The sequence below is a fragment of the Ptiloglossa arizonensis genome, chromosome 6, assembly GCF_051014685.1.
Source record: "Ptiloglossa arizonensis isolate GNS036 chromosome 6, iyPtiAriz1_principal, whole genome shotgun sequence".
Classification (NCBI taxonomy): Eukaryota; Metazoa; Arthropoda; class Insecta; order Hymenoptera; family Colletidae; genus Ptiloglossa; species Ptiloglossa arizonensis.
Genome location: NC_135053.1, coordinates 12630548 through 12655321, shown reverse-complemented (window position 1 = coordinate 12655321; position 24774 = coordinate 12630548). Strand labels below are relative to the sequence as shown.

The 24774-nt window shown below is 39.5% G+C and overlaps 3 protein-coding genes across 9 annotated transcripts in view; 1 reads left to right on the top strand and 2 right to left on the bottom strand.

Annotated features, from left to right (window-relative positions):
* The window catches only part of LOC143148136 (uncharacterized), a 77805-nt gene extending 69883 nt beyond the window's left edge, over positions 1–7922 (top strand). For 2 of the 3 annotated variants that reach the window (XM_076314089.1, XM_076314087.1), the window contains exon 2: positions 5675–7922. In XM_076314089.1, coding sequence (XP_076170204.1) covers positions 5686–7572 — 1887 coding nt within the window. In that variant the 5' untranslated portion in view covers positions 5675–5685 and the 3' untranslated portion in view covers positions 7573–7922. Of the gene's footprint in view, positions 1–3937; positions 4302–5674 lie in introns of those variants that run through there. The other variant, XM_076314088.1, reaches the window with a different exon arrangement.
* Pip (heparan sulfate 2-O-sulfotransferase pipe) overlaps positions 1–19919 on the bottom strand; it is a 149417-nt gene extending 129498 nt beyond the window's left edge. The window contains exons 1-2 of one of the 3 annotated variants that reach the window (XM_076314091.1): positions 19467–19919; positions 18343–18479 (exon numbers count right to left, since the gene is read on the bottom strand). In XM_076314091.1, coding sequence (XP_076170206.1) covers positions 18343–18374 — 32 coding nt within the window. In that variant the 5' untranslated portion in view covers positions 18375–18479; positions 19467–19919. Of the gene's footprint in view, positions 1–18342; positions 18552–19466 lie in introns of those variants that run through there. The other 2 variants (XM_076314093.1, XM_076314094.1) reach the window with 2 other exon arrangements.
* A 1606-nt stretch (positions 19920–21525) lies between these two features.
* Positions 21526–24751, bottom strand: LOC143147936 (uncharacterized). Of its 3 annotated transcripts, XM_076313687.1 has the most exons (5): positions 23344–24751; positions 23079–23252; positions 22772–22958; positions 22564–22697; positions 21526–22446 (listed from the first exon to the last, which is right to left on the bottom strand). In XM_076313687.1, the coding sequence occupies exons 3-5, from the start codon at positions 22890–22892 to the stop codon at positions 22285–22287; spliced, it is 417 nt and encodes a 138-aa protein (XP_076169802.1). In that variant the 5' UTR covers positions 22893–22958; positions 23079–23252; positions 23344–24751; the 3' UTR covers positions 21526–22284. The 3 variants fall into 3 exon arrangements, with proteins under 3 accessions (XP_076169802.1, XP_076169803.1, XP_076169804.1); XM_076313688.1 differs by lacking the exon at positions 23079–23252; XM_076313689.1 differs by lacking the exon at positions 23079–23252 and having other exon boundaries at positions 22772–22936.
* Between the last annotated feature and the right edge of the window lie 23 nt (positions 24752–24774).

The following is a 24774-nucleotide window of genomic DNA, read 5'->3' as shown; positions in this document are numbered from 1 at the left end:
TGTAGGTAGAATAGTCGTTATTCAATTTTGTGTACGTAAAGTGACAGGTATTTAACATTTTTAACATTCTTGACCATTTTGTTCTATTTTGACACGAAGTGTCTTTTATCGTAGAACTTGTAATTCTCAATTTTTCTAATAGAATGTTACCCCGTTGATAATTCATATTTTTAAACAAGTGACTCTTGTTTGAATCAACCCATCGTTTCTGTATTTTCTTGGTCTACTCGTTGTATCGTGAATTTAGAAACGCGAGTGTCATTTGTATCATATTTGGGAGATTTGTATTCTGTTATTATTTGTATTATATTATTATACTCGGGACACCTTTGGGGCAAAGATTTTAAGCGATTGGTTAAACGAAAGGTTAAGAAGCACGACCTACAAACGACCTCGAACTCCGTAGTAGGGAGCAAGCTTCGAGACAACGGTAGAATAGCACGCCGGGTCACTGTTTGCGTTAATGAACGCTCGAAACGATGCACATCGTGGGCGATGCATTGTCCACGATGACAAATGACGGGTCACGATGATCTTTCGCGAGATCCGTCACGACTTCTGGTCGGAAAATTTACGGCTCACTTAACCGCCGCGATCGCCATCGCAAACTCCTTAATTCATCATACGAGGAATTAAAGCCCTCTATTCACGGTAAATCACGCGTCAGAAACGAATCTCCGTGGAAGACTAGATTTATGAACACTTCTGAAATCAAAGAAAACCCCTTAACTTCGCGATCAATGATGAATACCCGCGCCGGCTCGAAGGCGATGCTAATCCATGCAAATTGTGAGTTATCCCCGTGAATTTTTAAACAGGGGATCCCGGGATTACGCCCGATGCCGGAAACTCGCCGACCGCGGGGGAAAATTTTGAATAAAATTAAGGGAGTTACACGGTCGGTTTTAAACATTCTCGGAGCGAGCGCGATCGAGGTCGACTCGGTTCACCCGTCCATTGCTCGTTACTTGTAATCGCTTTGGTGTTTGTAAACATTGACAGTGACACAGCACCGTCCGATTGAACTAGTTCCAACTGGCCGTAACATCGACACAAGTAGAAATAACGAGCAATGAACGATCGCACTCAATCGCGCGTGTGCACCAAAAATGTTCAAAACCAATTTGTTCGAGTGGACAAATTGGTTTTCGATATTATAATCGTGTTACCAGCTATACGACTTCATATAACTCCATATGACTTCATATAACTCCATATGACTTCATATAACTCCATACAACTCCATATGACTTCATACAACACCATATGACTCCATATAACTCCATATAACTCCATATAACTCCACGTGACTCTACATGTCTCCACATGACCCTACATAACTCCACACGACTCCACACAACTCCACATGACTCCACATGATTCCACATGACTCCACATAACTCCATGTAACTCCATATTACTCCATATAACTCCACATGACTCCACATGACTCCACATGACTCCACATGACTCCACATGATTCCACATGACTCCACATGATTCCACATGACTCCACATAACTCCATGTAACTCCATATAACTCCATATAACTCCACATGACTCCATATAACTCCATATAACTCCATATGACTCCATATAACACCACATAACTCCATATATATATCCCCAAATTTCTCGTAGCCTAATTCCACCAGCCCCGTCGCATCGAACCAACAGTTTTCCAACAATATTCGTTCAGATTTACGTATCTGAGGGTGGAAAAAAGATCACGCTTTCCCGCGAACGATCATCGATCGCCACTATAATTGTGTTAGCAGCGGCAATATTAATTTTCAAGCGACGAGCTCGCCCGTCACGTAATTCAGAAGGAGCGTGTCTCGTTCACCGGCACCGTGACACGTTGGAAAATCACGTATTCACGGCAAACAATTTTAGCCTCCGAAGTCTGAAGGCTCGTTTATCGAACCACGCCACGTACCGAACGCAAACAACCGTCGTCGAACAAGCAGAGGGAGCTCGCAAGTACAGTGGATACCCTCTTGCACGTATCCCACCTCGCACTTTAAACGCGTCTGTATTCTAAATGCTTTCTCGAATACCTGAAACATTTGTGGCTCCTGCTCCGTTCGATCCATTTTCTCACCGAACCGGGGACCACAATTTACATCGCACGGACAACCAGTACACGATGACGCTCTTCGTTGTGAAATTTCCCTCGGCAGCGTGAGCATCATGGTTCGAAAATAATGGTAACCTATGTGCATAATCCTTTTGGTTCGCAACGTTTCGATACGCTCGCGTTGCCAGCGCGTATGTAAATTGGTAAATTCCCAAACCGTTTGATTTATTCTTCAAAATAATCTTCTTTCTCCCACGAGTGAGCCTCGACCACCTCGAGCGATCTCGAACCGTAGATCACTGGGATTCAAAACCAGCAGATTATCGTTCATTCGAAGAATAAGTTTGACAAAACTGAAATGTTCCTGACTTCTCTTAAAACCGAAAGAATGACGTCGAAAACTTCCACCAGATGTTTTTTATTCATCTCTACAAATAAACCTGTCGCTTTCAACCGTTGTATACTTCTTCCTGCTTGTTTACAGGTCTTTGGAAATGTTATAGTATAACTTCTATTCGAAATGTTCTTCGATGTCTTTTGTAATTCGAGAACGATGCAAGCACGAGTAAAGTGAACGATACAGGAATAAAGGAGGTGGTCACTTCCTTAAAGTCGAAACGAAATCAAAAAATACGACATAGATGTTAGATTGGACCAATAGACATTTTTGCAAAGTTTCATTCAAATCGTTGTCCGACAGAGTTCCCTTGTCAGTGCGAATAAAATGGCCACGAAGAATGGAGCACAAAAACCTCTCGTACCACTCTAATACTTCCAACAGGTTGAATTCGAACCGAAGCGATCTGTCCATCATACACTCTAGACCTACAATTTCACAGCTGTTAGTAACAGGTTTAAGATAAACGCGTGGTACTTTCTTGGAAGCGTCAGAAAGCAAACTAGACAGCGTGTGCACCGTTCATTATTCACCCTGAGAATCAATTGGTGCTCACTCCCATCCCGAACCCTGAGGTTAGTCGTCGCTTTATGATCGCGACTCAAATTATCAATAAGAGCGTCTTCCAGTGAATCCAAGGTGGAGTGTTCTCCAGGAAACTAGAAACGAACGTTGTGAATCAACGTCGAGAAAATTTATTAACAGAGATAGGTGTATTTCGATTAATTTTGAGCTGTTATGTTATTTCGAAAATTGGTGGCAATATCGTTTCTCAGCTGGAATTTACTATTCGTATAACTTCCTAATACTTCCTAATACCTCCTGACACTTAAATTATTTATATTTGGATTTTCGTAAACAAAGTCGTTAAATTTTCTTCTAAAAATCAGTGTAGTCTTATCTGTGTCCGTATATTCCCCAAAGCTCCAAAAATTGTCTAAATTCTCGAGTTCGACCCCTTGTAGGACATCTCTCTTGGTCTCCCGTATTGCAACAAGATACACGGACGCCATTTTGGAGTGTCCTGAAATTTACAAAAATTATCCAAATTCTCAAGTTCGATTTCTCGTGAGAACTCCATAAATATTCGTTCCCTTTGCAACACTGTGCATGGACACCATTTTGGAACATTCAAAAATTTACAAATATCATCCAAATTCCCAAGTTCGATTCCTCGTGAGAATATACGAATACTCGTATCGGCGAATATTCGTTTCCTTCGTAACACGGTGCACGGACACCATTTTGGAACATTCAAAAATTTACAAACATCATCCAAATTCTCAAGTTCGATTCCTCGTGAGAACTCCACGAATATTCGTTCCCTTTGCAACACGGTGCACGGACGCCATCTTGGAACGGTTACGGAGGATCGCTGGTTCCTCGAACGAAACGAATTAATAATAGTCGCTGCTCGATTCAAGGAAGGTCGTGGCGCCGGCCTCCGCTTCGGCTCTCTTCCTGCTCCTTGACAGCCGATACGTGACGAGATTTTGCCTCTAATAGCGCCGCGGGAGAATTTAACGAAGTTCCAGGAACGCGCCAACGGCCCCATCGTCTTTTTGCGCTCCTCGTTGGTCGTCGTCTCTCCCACTCGGGGCACGCTAAATCGACAACACGCTCGCGTTACGCGCGTGTACAAATCCACGGGATCCTCGAACACACTTAAAATCCACGGGGGTATAAAGGCCTGCAAGACCTGTTCCAGTGATAGCCGTGTCCCGAGGAATCCTGTCGAGAGCTGCTCGCCAGGAATAGACACCGGGACAGTCCTCCTCAGTTCGTAGCTCGGCACGGTTTTCGGAACACCACCACCCCTGAAAGGTAAGGAACCATGTTTCTACGTTCTAACGAAAAGACAACGTTCGGAGGATAACACTCCGGGGTGAGAATCGCGAGGATAGTGAGGATTGCGAGACTTTCGTTGAGCATTCGCGATAACGCGTCTTCGTAGGGGTCCTTCGTGGTCAGTGTCCTTCGTCAATCGATCGTAATCCAAGTCTCGTTTCTTCAAAAGTAATTAATAGACGCACAGCGAGTAAATACTCTTTTGTACAGTGGTCAGCTGACGATGATTATCCGTTTGTTCGGAGAGAATGGTGCAACGTACAGAACCTTGGTCCAGAAGTCTCTGTTGGTGAATCTCTCAGGAAGAATCGTGTTTCTTTTCTAATCTGTAATTTTGAACAGTAATTGAACGTTTCTTCCTTCGTTATTTATATTCTTCGGATCGTGATATCGCACGGAACGCAGAGAGGAGCATTAGAGACCAGTCACGAGTCTGTTTGAAATGTCTGTAGGATTACTATGTTCGAGGTGTTGGCTGAACTCCAATAGCTGAATTTCGTACTTTATAAATGAGAGGTTTACGTTCAAATGTTAGTCGAGAATGTTTACCAACGGCCACTATTAAACGGGCCAGTAAATTTTGTTTACCTTCTGGGTATACTTTGATCTTGCGCAATTCGTTCGGATCGTTCTATCCAAATTCAGTCTTAAGTACCGTACAATTGTACTTTGTGGTATTTCTTCGTTGTTTATTTTCACCGGTGAGCATGTTAACAAGCTCGTACGAAACGTTTCTAATGGTGTAAAAAATAGATTAAAGGGCAAGACACGACGTTCGTCGGAGATTAACAATTACGTAAGAGCAGCTAGACTGACTCGATAATAACAGTCCGACGATACCAAAATCGTAAGACATCATCGAAACCAAATGAACAGAACTTCGTAACTCCGATCTAAAGAAGCGGTAAAACCGGTTACCCGATACGTGACGTCGGTTTCCTCAGAGATGCAAACGAACAGTTGTAGTAATTTTGATAATCTTAATGTACCAGGAACCATAAACGCAAATGGAGAAAGTACCATAGTTTATGTTACTCTTGTTTCCATCCAAGAGGAATGAACGGTACAACTAGTCATTTTACACTTGAAAAATTATATCTGAACGATTCATGGTTCTCAAGCTTTTGAAGATATCAATTATTCTCTCTCTGAATGCAAGCTTGGATATATATCCAATTGTATATACTATACAATTGTACCAACATGTATTATACTATATACAAATGATCTGTGAAGAGGTGATGTAGAGATTTCATTTTGAAACTTCTACAAATACACTCGAGTCTACAAAGATTCTGAAAAGTCGCACAATAGAACATTTAACAACGTTGAGTTCAACTCTGTTCCAGGTTATCGAACGATGTGGTTCCCCATCCTGTTCCTGCCTTTGGTGGCAGCCACGCCGCTCAGCTCGTCTTCGAACAACTACGTTCTGGAGATCGAAAACGGGACCCTGAGGAACGTTAGGCTCGACGACGACACACTGGAACTCGATCTCTCGAGCATGGGGATCCGTAGTATGAAGAAGAACGCTCTGGACAACGTGGCGAACCTAAAATCCTTGAACCTGGCAAACAACTCTCTGGAATTGCTCCCGGAGTTCGTGTTCTCGAACCTGACGAATCTGGAGTTCTTGAACCTGGCCGAGAACAAACTGTCCAACTTGGAGAACCTGTTCGTTCGTTTGGAGAAACTTCGAGTGTTGAACATTTCCTGCAATCCCGTCATACATCTTCGCAGGGGACACCTGTTCGGTTTGACGAGGTCCACGACTATCTTGACCGAAGGGAACGTCTTCTGGAGCATCAGTACGGGTACTTTCACGAACTCGTTCCTGAAGAACGAGGAGGAGCTGCTGGAACTCGAGAAAATGAAATTCGAAACTGACACGCAGAAGAACGCTGAGAAGGAGACCGCTTTAGACGCGGCCAAAGAGGACGCCACGATGAAGCTGGAATGCCCCCAGTCGAACAAGGTAATGATAGAGGGAATAACGTTGAAATTATGTATGCCGGATAAGATAATCCTGTCGGTGGAGCCCCTGGAAGGGAAGATCGCGAAGGGAAGCTCGTGTCTAGAGTTACCGGTAAACGAAAAAGAAAGAAAGGTGAGCTTCCGTGGTTTGGGCATCAAAGGCTTCCAGGAGGGTTGGTATCAACTGCAGTATCTGCCACTGCTCTCCCTGGACTTCTCCAACAACGATATAACGGATATCACCAAAGAAATGCTGAACGATCTACCCGAGGACCTGCTCTACGTGAACCTCATGGAGAACAAGATCAGAGGTATCCACAGTCAGGTGATCGAGAACAGACACTTGAGGATGCTGAACCTCAAGAACAACCTCATCGGGAACATCGAGGAAGGAGCACTGCAGAAAACGAACCTAACCGGTCTGTTCCTAGGTGGTAATCAACTGGACAATCTCTCGTTCGTCTCCACCTTGCCCCAAACTCTGACCGAGCTGGTGGTCTCCGGAAATCAGATCAACTCGATCACCGACGGAGCTTTCTCGAACCTTCCGCGATTGGTCTACCTGAACCTGGCCAACAACAACATCAACAAACTCCAGAACAATATTTTCAAGGGCTTGGACTCGCTTCGACTACTAATCTTAACGAGGAACAGCCTAACGGATATCGAACGTCTTGCGTTCAGCGATCTGAAGCAACTCGCCACTCTCTACCTGCACAGGAACCTACTGACGCAGCTACAGAAAGGGACGTTCGCCGAATTGGACAACCTGAAGGATCTGAATCTGGCCTGGAACAAGTTCGAGAGGATCACGAAGGACACGTTCGCTTGTCTACCGTTGGCGTTGGATTTCTTGCATCTGGACTTCAACGAGATCAATAGCCTAGAGAAGGGCAGTTTCGTCAGTGTTCCACGGTTCACGTTGTCGCTGACCGGCAACAGGATTTCGAGTATACCGAGGGGCACTTTCGATCTACCGACTCTACGAGATCTACACTTGAACAACAACACCTTGGGTATCATCGACGGCGACAGCTACGAGGGACTACCTCAACTGACCCGTCTATGGCTAACCGAGAACCAGATCACGGAGATACCACCGGGCTCGTGCAAGAATCTAGGCAGCCTGAGCGTTCTGGACATCTCGAGGAATCCGTTCGAGAGGCTGACCAACGGTGCACTCTACGGACTGAGCACGGCCAGGGGCAATTTCCTGTACATTTACAACAATCGACTGAAGGAGCTCCAGGGCGGGGTGTTCGACGATGTTTAATTGAATCGCGTTCACCTTATCGAGCCACGCGGGGCCCTGGTCGCGGAAAGATTTATGCGTTCACTTTCTACGATATGTCCCGATGTTGCGATACGAGGGGCTGCACTCGGTAGGCGAGGATCTACAATCGGTTGCGCTCCAATTGCAAGGACGCGCATCCTTGCTAATCGGCACCTTGTTAATTACTCCCCGATGTTACACGTTCCGTGTTTACACTTTCGTTCCCTCGTACCGAGTCTTATCTCGTTTCCATCGCTTTCTACGTTATCACTTATAGACACGAAACGCCATCGTTGGTTGTAGCACGAGAGTCTTCTTCGACAGAATTAAACGAGTACTTATGAACCTTGTCCAGATGTTTCCATGAAACCCTAACTCCTTAAGTCTGAATATTCTTGGCGGATATCGACCGAGACAAGCTATATACACTCTTGATTATCCGGTCGCATTTTTTTTTTAATACGAAAGCAATCGACTGGTAGAAAAGTTATCGACCCGATATTTCATTTTCGTTCGGATAAATAGAGTTTGTTTTCATATCGGTCGGTATTTAAATACACGGTTCTTGTCTCGTTGATCTTGTTTTCATATTATCGTTCGTATTGATAGATCACACGACCAATCATTCATCCGGGGATAGGTTCGGTCCCAAAAGACCGGTTAAGCGAGAGTCTACGATATTTAAAATGTTTTGGATTTTTCAGTTTGCATCGTCGTCGGTAAAATTACAATTAACGATACTGAGAACATTTTATATTACCTTAATTCCTTTATTAATAGTTTCTTCTACATACCCGACGGAAAATTTATTACGTAAATTGGTCAATCACTTATTTGTACCTTTAGCGATGAGCACTCGAAGTAAATGGTTGAAAACATTTTAAATGTACTGCTTGTTTAGTGTGCGAGAACCTTTTCTTTCTACCAACCAAGCGTTATTAATTATTATTATTTTTTGCACGCTTTTGAGAAGATTTTAATGCACAAGTGAGTAAACATTGTGATTGTAGAGGTTAATCTCTTAGTCCAGTACGTATCTTGGTTCGTAATCATAATCTCCCGTAAAATATAATACTAGCGGGCGAGGAAAGATTCCCCGTGAAAAAAAAACGAATGAAAAACGTAGAATAGAATTTCTTTCTACGGGGCTCCGTTTTTGAGAAAATTAATTTTGAAAATTCCTGGGGCACGCAATTAAGTACGACTCGCAGTTAACGTGTCTGTCCATTACTCATCATTTTTATCCGTGTCGCTATAACTGGTTCCAACTAGTTACATGTTACCGAGAAAGTAGATAATACCATACCACCATCAATGTTTACAAACACCAGTACAAGTAGGAATAATGAGTAATGGACAGGTACGTCAGCCGAGCCATACTCGATGGCGCCGCACAACCCAAGAATTTTTCAACTCGATTCTCTTGAAAACAAAGTCTTGGACAATAAAGTTCTATTCTACATTTTCGATTCATTTTTTCATAAGGAATCACCCTGTAGCCGGTAAATTTTATAATTTACAGGATACTCTGTGTAGGTATTGAGTAAACTACTTCTATAACACGATGAATTTAAATTCGTGAGACAAATGGGGTTAGAGAGATTCTAGAGTATCTCAAATTAATCTTAGAGTATGCTAGTATATTATTTGAATCTAAATAAGAAAAAATGTTATATAAATATATGTCGTTTAGAGCCTTACTTAAAAGTTACAACAGAAACGTAAAATAATAATAAAATAGTAATACTACGATACAATGTAGAAATGTACCAATAGCTTAAAAATAGACTAAATGTAAATGTTTACCTTCAGTCCCTCTCTATCTAAGCTCTGTTTACTTTCAAATTCGTCAAACATTATGAACGTAATTTTTGCTAATACTATTCGTAGGTTGCTTGATTTCAAAATACCTCGGTTATTTATAAATCGAGACTATGCAAATAATCATTTCCTTTATGGTTTCTGCAATGAGAGTCTCAACGCAGACACCACATAGACCAAGTGTAAATATTGTTGGTGTACACTCACATTGTATCGCACTAAATATTACTATTTCATATTTGTATCGTAACATTTGGACAAAGGTCTAAACAATATATATTTATACAAGATTTTTTTCTTATTGAGACCCAAGGAATATACTTATGGAGTTTGGCCATTAAAATCTGGGACACCCCGTACAACAAATCGCTCACACCCCTCGTGACTTAAGGTTGTCACGCACGACGTTAAAAAAAAGAAGTTTAACGCCTCGAGGACAAATGACCTTCCTCGAAATAAACAAAAAACATCGTTGCATCGTCAAGAATCTAATTACGAATATTCCTTCGTAATTTTAGCCTAGTACAACACATTACTCTCAACCCTTGGGACTTAAAGTCGTCACGCGCGTTGTTAAAAAAAAAAATTTCGCCTCGGGGACAAATTACTTTCCTCGGAATAAACAAAAAACATCGTTGCATCGTCGAGAATCTAATTAAAAATATTTCTTCACAATTTTACCATAGTACAACAGATCACTCTCTCAAAAAAAATGTTCAATTCAAGGACAAATGATATTCCTCGAAATAAACAAAAAACCATCGTTTCATCGTCGAGAATCTAATTAAAAATATTTCTTCCCAATTTTACCATAATACAACAGATCACTTCAACCCTTGAGACGTAAAGTTGTCACGTGCGTTATTAAAAAAAAAAATGTTCAATTCAAAGACAAATGATATTCCTCGAAATAAATTTGTCGAGAATCTAATTAAAAATATTTCTCCCCAATTTTACCATAATACAACAGATCACTTCAACCCTTGAGACTTAAAGTTGTCACGTGCGTTGTTAAAAAACAAAAATGTTCAACTCAAGGACAAATGATATTCCTCAGAATACACAAAAAACATCGTTGCATCGTCGAGAATCTAATTAAAAATATTTCTTCACAATTTTACCATAGTATAACAGATCACTCTCAAAAAAAAATGTTCAATTCAAGGACAAATGATATTCCTCGAAATAAACAAAAAACCATCGTTTCATCGTCGAGAATCTAATTAAAAATATTTCTTCACAATTTTACTATAATACAACAGATCACTTCAACCCTTGAGACTTAAAGTTGTCACGTGCGTTATTAAAAAAAAAATGTTCAATTCAAAGACAAATGATATTCCTCGAAATAAATTTGTCGAGAATCTAATTAAAAATATTTCTCCCCAATTTTACCATAATACAACAGATCACTTCAACCCTTGAGACTTAAAGTTGTCACGTGCGTTGTTAAAAAAAAAAAATGTTCAACTCAAGGACAAATGATATTCCTCAGAATACACAAAAAACATCGTTGCATCGTCGAGAATCTAATTACGAATATTTCTCCGCAATTTCAGCATAATACAACAGATCACTCTCAACCCTCGAGACTGGAAGTCGTCGGGCGCGTTGTTAAAGAAAAAAAAAAAAAAATTAAAAAAAATGAATTTCCCCTCGGGGACGAATGATATTCCCCGGTATAAACAAAAAACCATGGTTGCATCGCCGAGAATCTAATTACGGATATTTCTTCGCAATTCGAGCCTAGTCACTGTACTTAAAATAAATTGAAAAGCGAACGCGTGTACCGGTATTATGTATCCCCGAAGAAACTAACCGTACAGAAAGAGACTATCTCGCGTGTCGGAACGAAAGCTTCCCCATTCAAACCGTGCAATTACAGCACCACCATGGGGACTTGATTTACACGTGAGGTAATGGTCGAATATTTGAAAGCGAATGACGAAATCCGCCGCGCGCTAGCTAATCATAAATTTCTGCCTAATTGCCCGTAAGAAGCGTCATTAAAGGAAACGGATGAACGACGATGCACGGTTTCATTACCCGTGGCTTCTTCTTCTTCTTCTTCTTCTTCTTTTTCTTCTTCTTCTTCTTCTTCTTTGCCTAATGACAATGAAGGCCTTCGAGTTTGGAACGTGTTTGCCCGAGAAAGGGGACGCGACGCAATTTTCATAAACTGGTTACCCGTTCGCTTTCTCCCGTACGACGACTACACCGCGGGATATGTATATGTGTAACGTATGGTGGATAACATGAAGTCTGTGGTTTACGACCGGCTGGCCTTGACTTTCGCGCGAACCTTGGAACCCCGAGATGCGACCGGGTTTGAAGAAGATCGGCACACTTTACCGGATCATCGACGAGTCGAATACCTTTTTTTTTTCTTCAACTCACACCGAACAATCGATAACACGTATCCGGGGAATCCAAAAGGTCGTCGTGTTTTTTCCTTGTCCGCAACCTGGACTATAAATAGTATTTTTATTCGTAGAGGTAACTATTCTCGATACGTTCGCGATTATTCGCGGTGCGGAAATTCCGTGAATGTTTAAGTATGGATAAGAAGCGAAACACCGATAAAAGTTCAGAAACGAAACGAACGAATCGTCGAGATTGCAAACGTCGAAGGATGTTTTATAACTTCCGAAGGAAAGTAACGTGATACGAGCCGAGTGAAAAAATCGACAAGAAGTAAGAAACATTTTTGTCGGTACGAGAAAGTGGCTTGTTTTTATTCCGTAATTAAAGTCTCCAATTATATTTATACGCCGCTAATGATAAGTACTGTCAGTCATAGGAGGGTACCATTCGTTGGAAATAGAGTATTATTTAGCACGATATGAAAAGTCGAAGGATACGTGTTATTGAGTAGGTCTCTTTGTGTTTGCAACGGGTGATTGAGAAAATATTAACGCGCGTGACGATGGAAACAATTTTTCTACGCTTTGGTACATACGTGTTATTTTAATTTACACTTTCTTGTATGCTCGCGTTTCCACGTAAACGACGTTTGCATTTAATACCCGCAAGTGATCTAATAAATTAAAAAACCTAATGGTTGTAATTACCTATCTTTGTATATACATATAGAAAATCTTGTGCTTTCTGGAATATTGCAACAAGGTGCCTTTGTGACTATCTGTAAGCTTAAAAACTTGACAAAACAATCATGATATATGTTTATTCAATCCCTGAAAATATCACAAAAAAACAGAAAAAAAAAGAACAAGATACCCAAATTCGAATAAATTCGTTCACTCCCTGAAATTATAAGAGAAAGTTCAAAGAATAAAACAAGCCATCCAAACTCCTCCTCTCGAGCAGTCAAATCTGATCGACTCATCCATTGAAGATTCTCGATTCGTCTGTAAACATTCTCTTTGCAAACGATCGTCCAGAACATCGTTGTTTCAGCCTTCGAACAAGGTTTCGCGAAAACAATTACCCTGTCGAGAAATTTCAGCAAGTTGTCGCTTCTATAACGACTAATCGCTATTACCGGTGCCGTAAGCGCCGGATAATGACGCGGGGGATTATGACAACCTCGTTTACAAGATCGTCATTCCCATCGCTAAACGCTCGGGGGCCTTCGAGCGCTGACAAAGAAGCGCATTCTCACATACCAGTCGGTTCTCGTCCCGTGGCGAAGGTCCCAAGCAATTTCGTGGCACTGACACTCGTGTACTCGTGTTCACCACTTCCGGTTTAGCAACGGTACCTCTTAAGGTTATCGAACGTACGTCCGCCGGGAACTACCGTCTGACATCCCTGTGGACACGAGTTGACAGCCAGGGAAGAACTTTTTGTCGGTCCGGCACCGGTATAATTCACCGGGTAAACATCTTAAACAGGACTTACGCAATCGCGGGGATCACAACGGCGTTTAACGCGCCACGTTGACGTCACGAAACTCGGAAGTCGCGACTCAACGGTTGCTTTTAACGCCGCCGATCGATTATGGCTTTAGCCTAGATCGCAAATTGTTTTAATCTCTTTACAGGCCGTCCGGTACCCGCCAGGTGCTAAACGACGTTGCACGCGTTGCTAATTGCTCGATCGAGAATATCGATGCAGTCATTAACGATGTAATCGGATGATTTCGAATCGCCTGTACGGGATCGCGTTAACTCGATCGTGACTCTACGCTAACTGACGTGTGCGCGATATTTTCAAGTCAAAGGGTTCGCGGTGTATATACAGGGTGTTCGATAGATGATCGAAGTAGCAACGTGATCGTTTTGGGCGAGAGAATAAATCGAGAATAAATTTATTCTATAGTGAAGTTGCAACTGACCGCCCGTGTACTCGTACACGTATGTCACGTGTATTTAGGAAATTTACAACGGTTTTTCCCTATATCTCTGTCGCGGTACATTTATTACAATTTGTTCAAAATTATTAACTCTACAGAGTGTTCGATAACTGATAAAAGTAGAAGTGTGATCGTTTTGAGCGAGAGAGTAAATCGAGAATAAATTTATCCTATACTGAAGTTGCAACTGACCGCCTGTGTACTCGTACACGCGTATCACTTGTATTTAGAAAATTTGCAACGATTTTTCCCGATATCTCTGTCACGGTGCGTTTACCACAATTTCTTCAAATTATTAACCAGTCGAATTAGTAACACGAACATTTTATGAGAGAGAATGAATTGAGAATAAAGTTATTCTAAACCCGAGCCAGACCCATTCCTGTACACTTGCTAACTGGTTGATCAAGAATACCGATGCAGTCGTTAGGTACGTAATCGGATGATTTCAAATCACCTGTTCAGGATCGCGTTAACTCGATCGTGACACCACGGTAACGGACGTGTGCGCTATATTTTAATATCAAAGGTTTCGCGATGTGTATACAGGGTGTCCGGTAAACCGTGAAAGTAGTAGGATGATTAGATAGTTGCGTCCATTCTGGAAATTTACAAGGATCTTTCCCCCTATATTTAACCCGGTACGTTTACTGCAATACGACCAAACCGATTTCAAAGAAAACATCAGTGAAATCACTATGCCTCAACTCCAAGCCCCAAGGGGTTAAGGTTGTCTCGTTAAGCACCGTAGAAAGGAACAATGTTACTTTTGAGATCGGTCATTAGCGCGATTCTGGTCTGCGTTTTTTAAGGACTTCGGACACGATTGGAAAATATCGGTTAACTTTCTCGAGAAAACATTCCCGCTGTACTGCTCTCAATGGCAGCTGACGCATCGTAAACCCACAGACAGCGAGAAAGGACACACGATTTATAGCTCGTTTTCTAGGACATTACGTCTCCGTGTGTTTAACGTGATCGTCCACGCCTTCGGGGCTCTACGAGAACTGTTCGAGATCCTAGAAAAGGTGAGACGAGAGAATCTTGTCTCGAATGTTTAAGATTGTCCCGTCTCGGATTTCGAGATCAACCATGTAGGTCCAATGGTTTCGTAGATATCATCGAAATTTTGACATTTTGGAAAGTAGTTTCACCTCTCGAACTTAAATCACACCGGCTAAAGAAAGACCGCATTCGTTGCTCCTGTTGCGAGTATATCGTACGCATTAAAAATTTTTCATTTCTTTTAAATCCAATTCGAAACAAAAATAGCCAGTATATTTCACAGAAGCGTATAATCTACATCTATGGGGGTAAGACTCTCGCCTAAGGATTCCGAAAAATCGCTCGTTCGTCACTCTTGTCGCGAGTGTGACGTGCAAAACCTTTAGATTTCTTTTCAACGCCCCGTACACGTTATTAATAGAATCCTTTCGCGGACTCTTGAATTTCCCTCGTTACGAGCAAAAAAAAAAAAAGAAAAACATATTTAAACGCAGCCGCTGATAAATGGAGATCGTCGCGAACGGATGAACGCGCGTTCGTCTTTTCCATCGCGTGTCTGCGCCGGGTAAAAGTGGGAGAGATTCGTCGGAAGTCGATTACCAGGAGAAATGTGGGCCACCGAACCGAACAACAAAAGTAAGAAGAAAAACGACTGCGATCGGATCCCGAAACGGACGTTAACCGATGGAAAAGGTACGCGCGCGGGTGAAAGCACCAAAAGTGGGTATTCCCTGGCCCCTGCTTTCCACGAGTGCGTGCAACTCGGGCAACGAGCGTGTGTCGCGGATGCACCGGTGACTTTCGATTCACCGCGTCGCGAACGACGAGAAGCAAGAACGTCGAATGGATTTTGGTGCGCGGCCAGGGAATGCTTTCCACGATCGTTACGGGCTCAGTTGGAACTTTATCGAACGAACGTGGCCCAACGTGACGAGAAAACCGGCCGTTGGTTCTCTTCCCTGTTTTGACGCGTTCGGAACGGTTCTTCGCGGTGGATAGACGTGCCGATTACGGTACACTTTTCGTCACCTGACGTGCAACTTCGATGAGCGCCGATACACGCAAAGAGACCTTACGGTACCGACAGATGTTTGGATAATAAAACAAACGCGACTCGGCGTCTCTCGTCGATGTACGTCCGAGTCGTTGTCCGTGATTACGGAGGAGTTTCAAAGTCGTTGATAATGGTGTTTGTTTTTTTTTTTTTCTATGGTATTGCGCTCGGACAGTCTGTTTTCTTACATTCAAATTTGACAGGAAATGAATCCCTTGCTTTATATTTTTATTTCTTCGTTATGCGATTGTACCTGTTTTCTTGTGCCCAAATTTAATAGAAGAAGAATCTTTTGCAGTATATGTACATACATATTCGTATATATTTTGAGTTATATTTTTATTTCTTCGTTATGCACTTGTACCTATTTTCTTATGCCCACATTTAGTAGAAGAATCTCTTGCAGTATATATACATACATTTTGAGTTATAGTTTTATTTCTTCATTATGCACTGGTACCTGTTTTCTTATGCCCATATTTAATAGAAGAATCTCTTGCAGTATATATATACATACATATTCGTATATATTTTGAGTTATATTTTTATTTCTTCATTATGCATTTGTACGTGTTCTCTTATGCTCAAATTTAATAGAAGAAGAACCACTTGCAGTTTATATACGTACACATTCGTATATATTTTTCTTTCTTCATTATGCATTTGTACCTGTTCTCTTATGCCCAAATGTAATAGAAGAAGAATCTCTCACATTGTATTTATATTCGTTGCGCTTATATTGCGCTACAATCGTTCATTTCGGATGACAAATTATGCATTGAAGAATAACGACCGGCTAGATTAAATTAAAAACACACGAACAATAGGGTGAATGTTGTAGGATCACCGATAAGGAAGATTTCAACGTGCAGGATGCGTTACGATGCACGTTTCGTTGAACACGGGCATAATGGAGAGAAAAAAATTGAATCGTATAATATAATACTATCTTCGTGCGACCTTCTTTCGTAAATCGAAATATCGAGAGAAACGACCGAGCTGTAATATTGAATTTCTCCAAATTTCTCAGTTGCGTAATTTACGGGACGAGAGAGATCTTAAGATCCGTCTCGGTTGCATTAACATATTAATGCCTCGGTAGAAGAAACGATGATACATAAAATGAAATTTAATAAAACCGTCCCGTTTCACGCGTTCTTGCAGCGATTAGCCGCTTCTTCCGATGACGGAGTATCGTTTCATTAAACGTCGAGTTTACGATCACGGGCACGAAGAAAAAGTTACAAGAGGAACATCGAGGCCAACGAAAACCGGTTTGAAAACTCACAAAGTGGGAGGCGAGGGGAGTCTTCGAAATGGCCAATTCCGATCGTTTATCTTCCTCGTGGGACTCCGCGATTATTTCTACGCGCGATACGACTATGCACCGACGGATAATCGAGTTCGACGAATAAACAAAACAACCGTCACGTGATATCCTTTCACTGACAATGAGCCGCGTGGGCGAGGTAAAAGTTCTTCCGTTATTTTACGGACGGAAAACGTTATGTACCATTCCGGAGAGGCACAATGAGGAATTTGCATACGCGGACAAGATGGAAAATACGATTAGAAACGAGTGACTTGACGATGAAACAAATCGAACACGGAGTAACGTGTTTCGTGGAAAATCAACTCGTCGCGATTTCGATTTCCCTTTTCTCGACTTTCGGTGAGAAAATTGCGACAAGCTCTGAGCGGAAAATTCTTCCAAACGGAGCAGACGATTTTTATCCGTAAAACAATTTAACTTTTATATCGCGGCAACGGCTCGTAACGGTGAATTAAATTTGTATGGAATTCGTTTCTAATATTCGAACAGCTCTCTATTCTCAAATTTGTAAATAAATATCCATCCCCAATGTTTCGACGCGCGTAATTTCGTTTCGTACGAATCAAGATTCTCACCGAGGTTTCTCATTTTCACACCGCACGCGGAACTTGTCGGCGATCTCGACGTTAATAACAATTCGACATTGTTGAAACGTTGCTCCGCGGCTTAATACCGCTCCGAACCATCGGATCGTGATGTTCATCGCGCGTACGTGATCGTGTGAATTTGAATTATTCCCCATTCAACGAAGTTCTCGTCTATCCGATTTGCAAATAATTTCGATACTCGCGGGAAGGATAGTAACGATCGGTACGATATTCGAAAAAATCGAAAGTTCGACGATTTATGTTCAGCGAAAACGAAGAAGCTCTCGTGTTAAGAACGTTTAATCGACTAACGAATATTAATAGATTTATCAGAACGGCTAGACTTTCCATTACTTAATTACCGTCACTTCACGGTACGATTTCGTATTAATAATAGAAATCGCATAAACCTCTGGTTAGTATTTCAACGTCCAAGGTGTCTACTTTTACTATTTACAACCAGCTGGAAATGCATCTAATCTTGTATACTGTCCCACATAGGACAGTATTATTACTCGACTATTCGTCGAGTACAGACTCGTCTTTACCTGTATTACCTGGATTTGATCTTCTACAATTACACGTTACGTTTCTCAAGTTTGCAAAAATTTCCCTCGGATAACTCGTGGAGTATCTATCTTCTCAATTTACACACCTTGCCAAAGTTTTCCAAACGATGATACACATCCTCCTAATTTAAACTCGAACTCTCGACTCCACATGCTAAACGAATAAGCTTCCCGAGATGTATCTTCGTCGAGTTCGGGCCCACCATGGAACCGTTTTTCGTACCTGAAAAACGAACGAACCGTTAGAAAAGAAGAGAAAAAAGCAAAAAAGCATTGTACGAGCAACGTGAGTAGCTTTCGTACGAGTGGACGTTTCTAATCGAATCGATACGCGCGATAATACGAAGTATCGCGAATAACGGTGCTGAGAATAGTCGAAATGAATTTAGAGGGTGTTCCTAGGCCGTCTCTCTGTCACATCGATCGCAAATGAAAAGTTGTCGTCCTTTTGCGTGAAACGCGAGACTGCTTGCAAAACTGTCCCCCAGGTATTTCTGTACCAGCAAAACTGGACTATGGCTTGAATTACACCAGACATCGTGTCGTACGATTTCCAAGATCGTAATGCACGATGAACACCGGGGCTGATGAAACACACTTCCTCCGTTTAGTTCAAGAGACACGATTATGAAATACCGTATACGTTTCGTTTGCGAAAGTCTTATGAATCTTTTTCAATTAGTCCGCCGTCGCGCCATCGGACGACAAATCGTATAATGGCGGTCGGGCAATCGAAACTATTTACTTCAAGGTTTCGCGATACACGGCATCCTTAAACGTTCTACAATGGTCGGGTTTGTGGACGTATTAATGGAACTTCTTGCTTCGACGCGAGGGTACGCATTTTTTGGTGCATACCACGCGGTACCATTACAAAACGTGGAAAAGACACTTCCAATTGGTTCGAAAACACGGGAAGAAGTTCGTTTGCAATTTCTTGCAGTCGACAAGTTGCACATTCGTTTGTTCAATCTTTCATCTCTGATCGGACAAACGATTGAACGGTTGATCCAAAAACGTAAATAATTGTATGGAATTCGACGCATGAAAATTTCGTACGATCGATGAGATCAACGAGAGAGGAATTGCGTATTTAAATAACGAACGGGACAAATGTACTTTTTCGAGAGAGAGAGGGAAATATCGAGTGATTTTTCTACCGGTCGATTGTTTTTGTTTTCGCGTGGAAAGAAATTACGAGTGTACTTACGAGTAACATTTCTCTATGGAAAAAGATAAAAAATACGTAGACAAGATGGACGAGATTTTCTTGGCTCTTACGTCGTGTTGCAATCTAATTACGATCGTTGCGTGTGGTCGATCGTGTTCAGCGTCCTCGATGTCTTCGATTAATTACCGTAAAATTTCGCATATTTTTCATTCGCGTAATCCAACACCCAGGTACACGATCCGAGAATGCGGAAACGATGGCGAAATTTCGTGTTAGCGGCATGCTGAAACAAGAAAAGCTGTCCACGCGATTATTCGATTCGTATATCCGCACCTTTTGTCATCAATTATATTAATAATTCTTTCGCAATGGTTGGACCGACGTTTTACATTGGCGAACTGTCCTTCGAATTTTTCAAGTATTTTAAAATATTCTAAAGCACTAGACGGTACACATCAATTCCGTAGAAGAAGAAAAGAAAGAAACAATAATTTCTCAACCTTGAATTAATTACAACATTGCTCATAATACTTGTTCCAGAAAATATCTGTCATCTCAGTGAACCGTACCGAATTAATCTTCGTCGAAGTTTTTACAAATTTTACACACGTATAATAACACAAACGGAATTGTGTTGAACTTCGACACGATTTCGGTACGATAAACCAAGCGCGATTGATTATGTTTCATAGGTGAAAATATATAGTGAAATTCCTCCAAGCACTATCGTCAGCCATATTTGTCCCTTCTGACGTAACTGTTACGAAAAAAATTCGTACATTTGTGCGAATAAATAGATTTCGAACGACCAAATACTTATGAGCAACGGTGTAGAAATTATTCCCATAGACTTTTACCAACGTATGCAAATTAATGCTGGTAGTGACAAAAGCTTTCGTTATAGTCATCGAGTACGATTCCCAGGGTAACGTATGAAACTCGATTCGGCACGATACAATTTCACTTTCAAACACGAGTCCGAAAGTAATTCTAGTATACAACATTGTGCAGGCTCGTTCGCGTGTTAGGTGACAAAAAAGTGCTTTATAGATCGACTTTCGAAGAAACGCAACACCGAACGTTGTCGACGGATGATTTATTTAAATCCATCGCTGGTAATAATCGCTAATAGCGAACAAAATCCTCTCGAAGCGGCGTACTCTTTGTATCGTGAATCGCATTATTTACCTTCACTTTTAATGGCTTTTTGTTTTTTTACCCGTACAACGTGTCCCGTTTTTCAAACGATTACCGTGATTCAACAGATTACTATAATTTGTGCACGGTAATTGAGTTGCGAATTGCAAATTATATCAAATTGTCTTTTGCTTTTATAAACCGGCGAAAGTCGGTGTTTCGTTTTCTTCGTATTCCACTTTTTGTCAAAGGAGACCCGGTAATCTTAATATCTAATTACATATTTTAAAAAAGAATTCTGTTGCAAAACGAGCAATGGAACATTGTTTTCGGGTAGCAGAAACTAGATATTTATATTAACATCGTGTATGGGACTGGTGGAACATAAATATTTGCAACGATTTTGTGCACTGAATCTGAATGACAATAATACCGAATTGAATTAACCTACTTGATGTAATTGAATTTCTAGTTGTAATGTCATTGAACTTTCACGGGAACGGAATAAGGATACCGCCAAAAAAAAACGGACACGGAATCATGATAAACAACTAGCAGGTGTTACAAATATATTTTTGTACGTATATTGAGAGGTATTTCGTGGTGCTTAACTTTAGAAAGAATTTTACAAATTACGATAAAATTATCGTAAATGAAAAAGGTCGTTCAATAACATTTCTTTTTGTACAAAGTATTTCATATGATTATTCTATAAAATATCCAGTATCTTAGCCAAGCAAAACATACAATCCTTTGCATAAAATGTACTTTGATACAAAACAAGTAAATATTAAAATTATATTGACTTAAATGTTCCATATTTTTTCATTTTGAACGTAACACTCGTAATATTTTAATAGAATTGTAATGGGTTATTTGTTTGTACTGTTCACTGGATACTAATAAAATACTTAATATAAACAAGAGGACGGAATCTGTTGATCGACTTATGATTAACGGCTCCTCGCATTTAGTTTTATTTATAAGCTCATTCCTGTTACATATGTCATTATTTAAAATACGTTACCTAAGAAAATACACGCACACACACATACACACTGGTAATTACACTCGCATTTGCATTTAAACATTGTATATAAAATATGGTTTCTATTAAATTGTTTTGCAAGTGAATACTTTGAAAGTATAATATTCTAAATATAATACTAAAGCTTTGTTCCTAACCTATCACATTATTTACTATTGAGTATTAAATCAACATTGCATCATTTCAGCAAAGTGAGTTTATTATTCAATTTATTTTAAAAGCAATTCCATTTTTGTCTCCTTCCTTTCGTACATCTTAACTTAAGCTTAATAATCGAGTAAGTCATTACCCTCAAAGTAATCTTAATGTACACGGTAATAAATTGTAGAAATAATATCTGATATATATTTTTCTTTTGATTATGTTTCATTTTCACGATAAAACTTTAAATAAAATTTATAGCAATATTAAACAAATAATGAAAAATCTAGTTTACTGCTACGTTTCAATTACATAAAAATATACATTGCAATGATTGTAAATTAAAACACCATTTGGAATGGTTTTTGCATAAAACACCATAAAATGTTGCGATACTAATACCACAATGCTTTCTAAAATATGTTCAGTGACCCTGATCGATGGAAAGATTGAATAACATTACATATTAGTAGCAAGTCAGCACACGACGCTGCTCTACAAACATATCAACTACATCAATATAGTTGACATTCACGGAGGTTGAGAGTCGTAGGCATTATTATCATGTGGTAGTATTAAATTAGATGCTGGTTCTTCTTCAAATATGCCTTCGTCTATCTCATTATCAGAAATGGTAAGTTCTTCTGGATATTTATAACTGTTACTTAGTTGACTGGATGGCACCACTTGCTCCTAAAAATGAACACATATTATTAAAATCAAAATTGCACGAAATGTAAATATTAATCAAAATAAGTTAAAATGCATCAAAGTTAAAAAAAACTGTTTTCGTCACGTGCAATAATTTACCTCGGATTCTGTGTTTAAATCCTGTAACGAATTATCCGTTTCATAATCAAACATATCTTCTTCTAGTTCTTCCAACGGATGAAGCGGTAAATGCACAGAACCTTCGTTTAAATTCATAGTTACTTCTGGTTCACCTACAGGTTTGTACAAGTATATGTAGCTTATTACTTATTATGAACATTATTTCGTACTTTTCATCTTTGCTTACGGAGTGGATCTTCTGTACGATTATCCAATTCAAGATACTGCATTAAACTGTAGTTATTATTAGTATTATCGTGTCTACAGTAGATCGCCTCGTGATCATTCTGATTTTGCAATTCATCCATATCCTCTGTTTACTTCGGCTAACAGTACACTCAAACTGGATGGTCTAAGAAATACACATATATACGCTAAAACAACAACACGGTTAATATACATTTGCACAAAGTTTATTCTCTTGTAATTGAATGACGCATGAGAAATCATGATTATGTTAAATGATCGTTTAAACACGAATTAGAAAGATTTACTTTGAATTGTTATATCTAGCTGTTGGGAGACAGCAAAGAATATTTTGTGATGACAAAGATCTCTTGGATCCATTTTCTCCTTCAAAATTCATCATCTCGAGCAGATGACTCCGATTAGATTGACGATATCAGAATTCTTCGTCCTTCAATCTGTTATCGTTAAAACTCATTCATCTATTAATATTTGTTTTCAAATGAATTATGAAATCTGAAGTGCGCTACATCATGGTCATCGGCACGACGTATTCACTGAACTCTAACTTACCTTGAATAAAATGTCGTATCTGTGATTCGAATAACGTTGAACGACGTAAACTTTGCTTAAAAATTGTCGACACAATTACAGATGAAAATCACAATATAATAATATTACATCAAACGAAAATGACATCACGCGCAGAACAACCGCTCGAATGTACAACTCGATAGGTTATGCGCATACTCCGTTTTAATTCACCGTCTTAGGTAGACGCGCGTTATTCAAACTTTGTATCAAAATTATTTGTATTGTGCGAATAATAATATTAGTAATAATAGTACTCGAACAACATTTTATTTTATATTGTTGATTTATTGGTCAAAAGTAATAAGCAAGCAAAATTTCATCCATTTAGTAAATAAATTATTTCAAATAAAACTATACTTTTCTGTTCATTAGAAACAAACTAAAATACTAATTTCAAACGCAATCTTAGTAATTTGATGCTAAAGTAGTTCATCGTTTAATTTCTCATGGATCAAACTTAGAATAATCCACCATATAGAAAATGAATCGAATCTACATGTACTTAAAAAAATTATCAGAATAATTGCTCGATTGAATAAATCATTAATCGATTTGGTAGACAAAAATAAATTGCTGTTTCCTGTTTTGATTTGATGCTTATTATTCGTTTTAAAGTTTAACCATCTCTAATCTGCAATGGCTAAACAACGTCGTGTTTATTGCTGTAGCGAGAAAGATTAGTATCCGAAGAAGTTATATCGTTTCTCTGCATATCTGTTATATCAAATCGGTAATTATTAATATATAATTATACTGAATTATCATTTATTGAATAAACTTTAATTCAAAGAATGTACTCTGTACTTAATGATTAGATTAAGTATCTTTTAACAAAAATAATGATATTATTACCCAACAGTACTTATTAACGATTACACAGTATTATTTATCAGGGAGACACATTTATACATATATTTAAAAATATTTTACTTCATTAAATTTCCAATTTTTTTTCTCCACATTTATATTACATAAAAATTGTCCAATATAACGCTACATAGAAAAAGAAGACTGCATAAAAAATGTCAACGTGTTTACCATGAAAATTAATTGTTTCTACTCTATTATAATATAAAAATACTAATTTTGGGATATTTATTAATACTCTCAATTCAGGCGTATTACTATAATAAAACGGTACATTCTACTAAACTATATTAAAAGCTTCGTGTCAAAATATTCCGATACCAACAATACTTTGTGTTTATGTGTGTATGTTTTTTTTTTTACGATTTTAATATTACAAACATGTACTTGTCGATAACTAAATGAAAAACAAAGGCGAACACATTCGCAGGTTATCGAGTCTAACCAATAATCTTGTCGCTTTATTAATCGTCGTTAAAAAAAAAAAAAGAATGTATGTATATATATATGTATATATGTATATGTATACGTACGTAATATAGG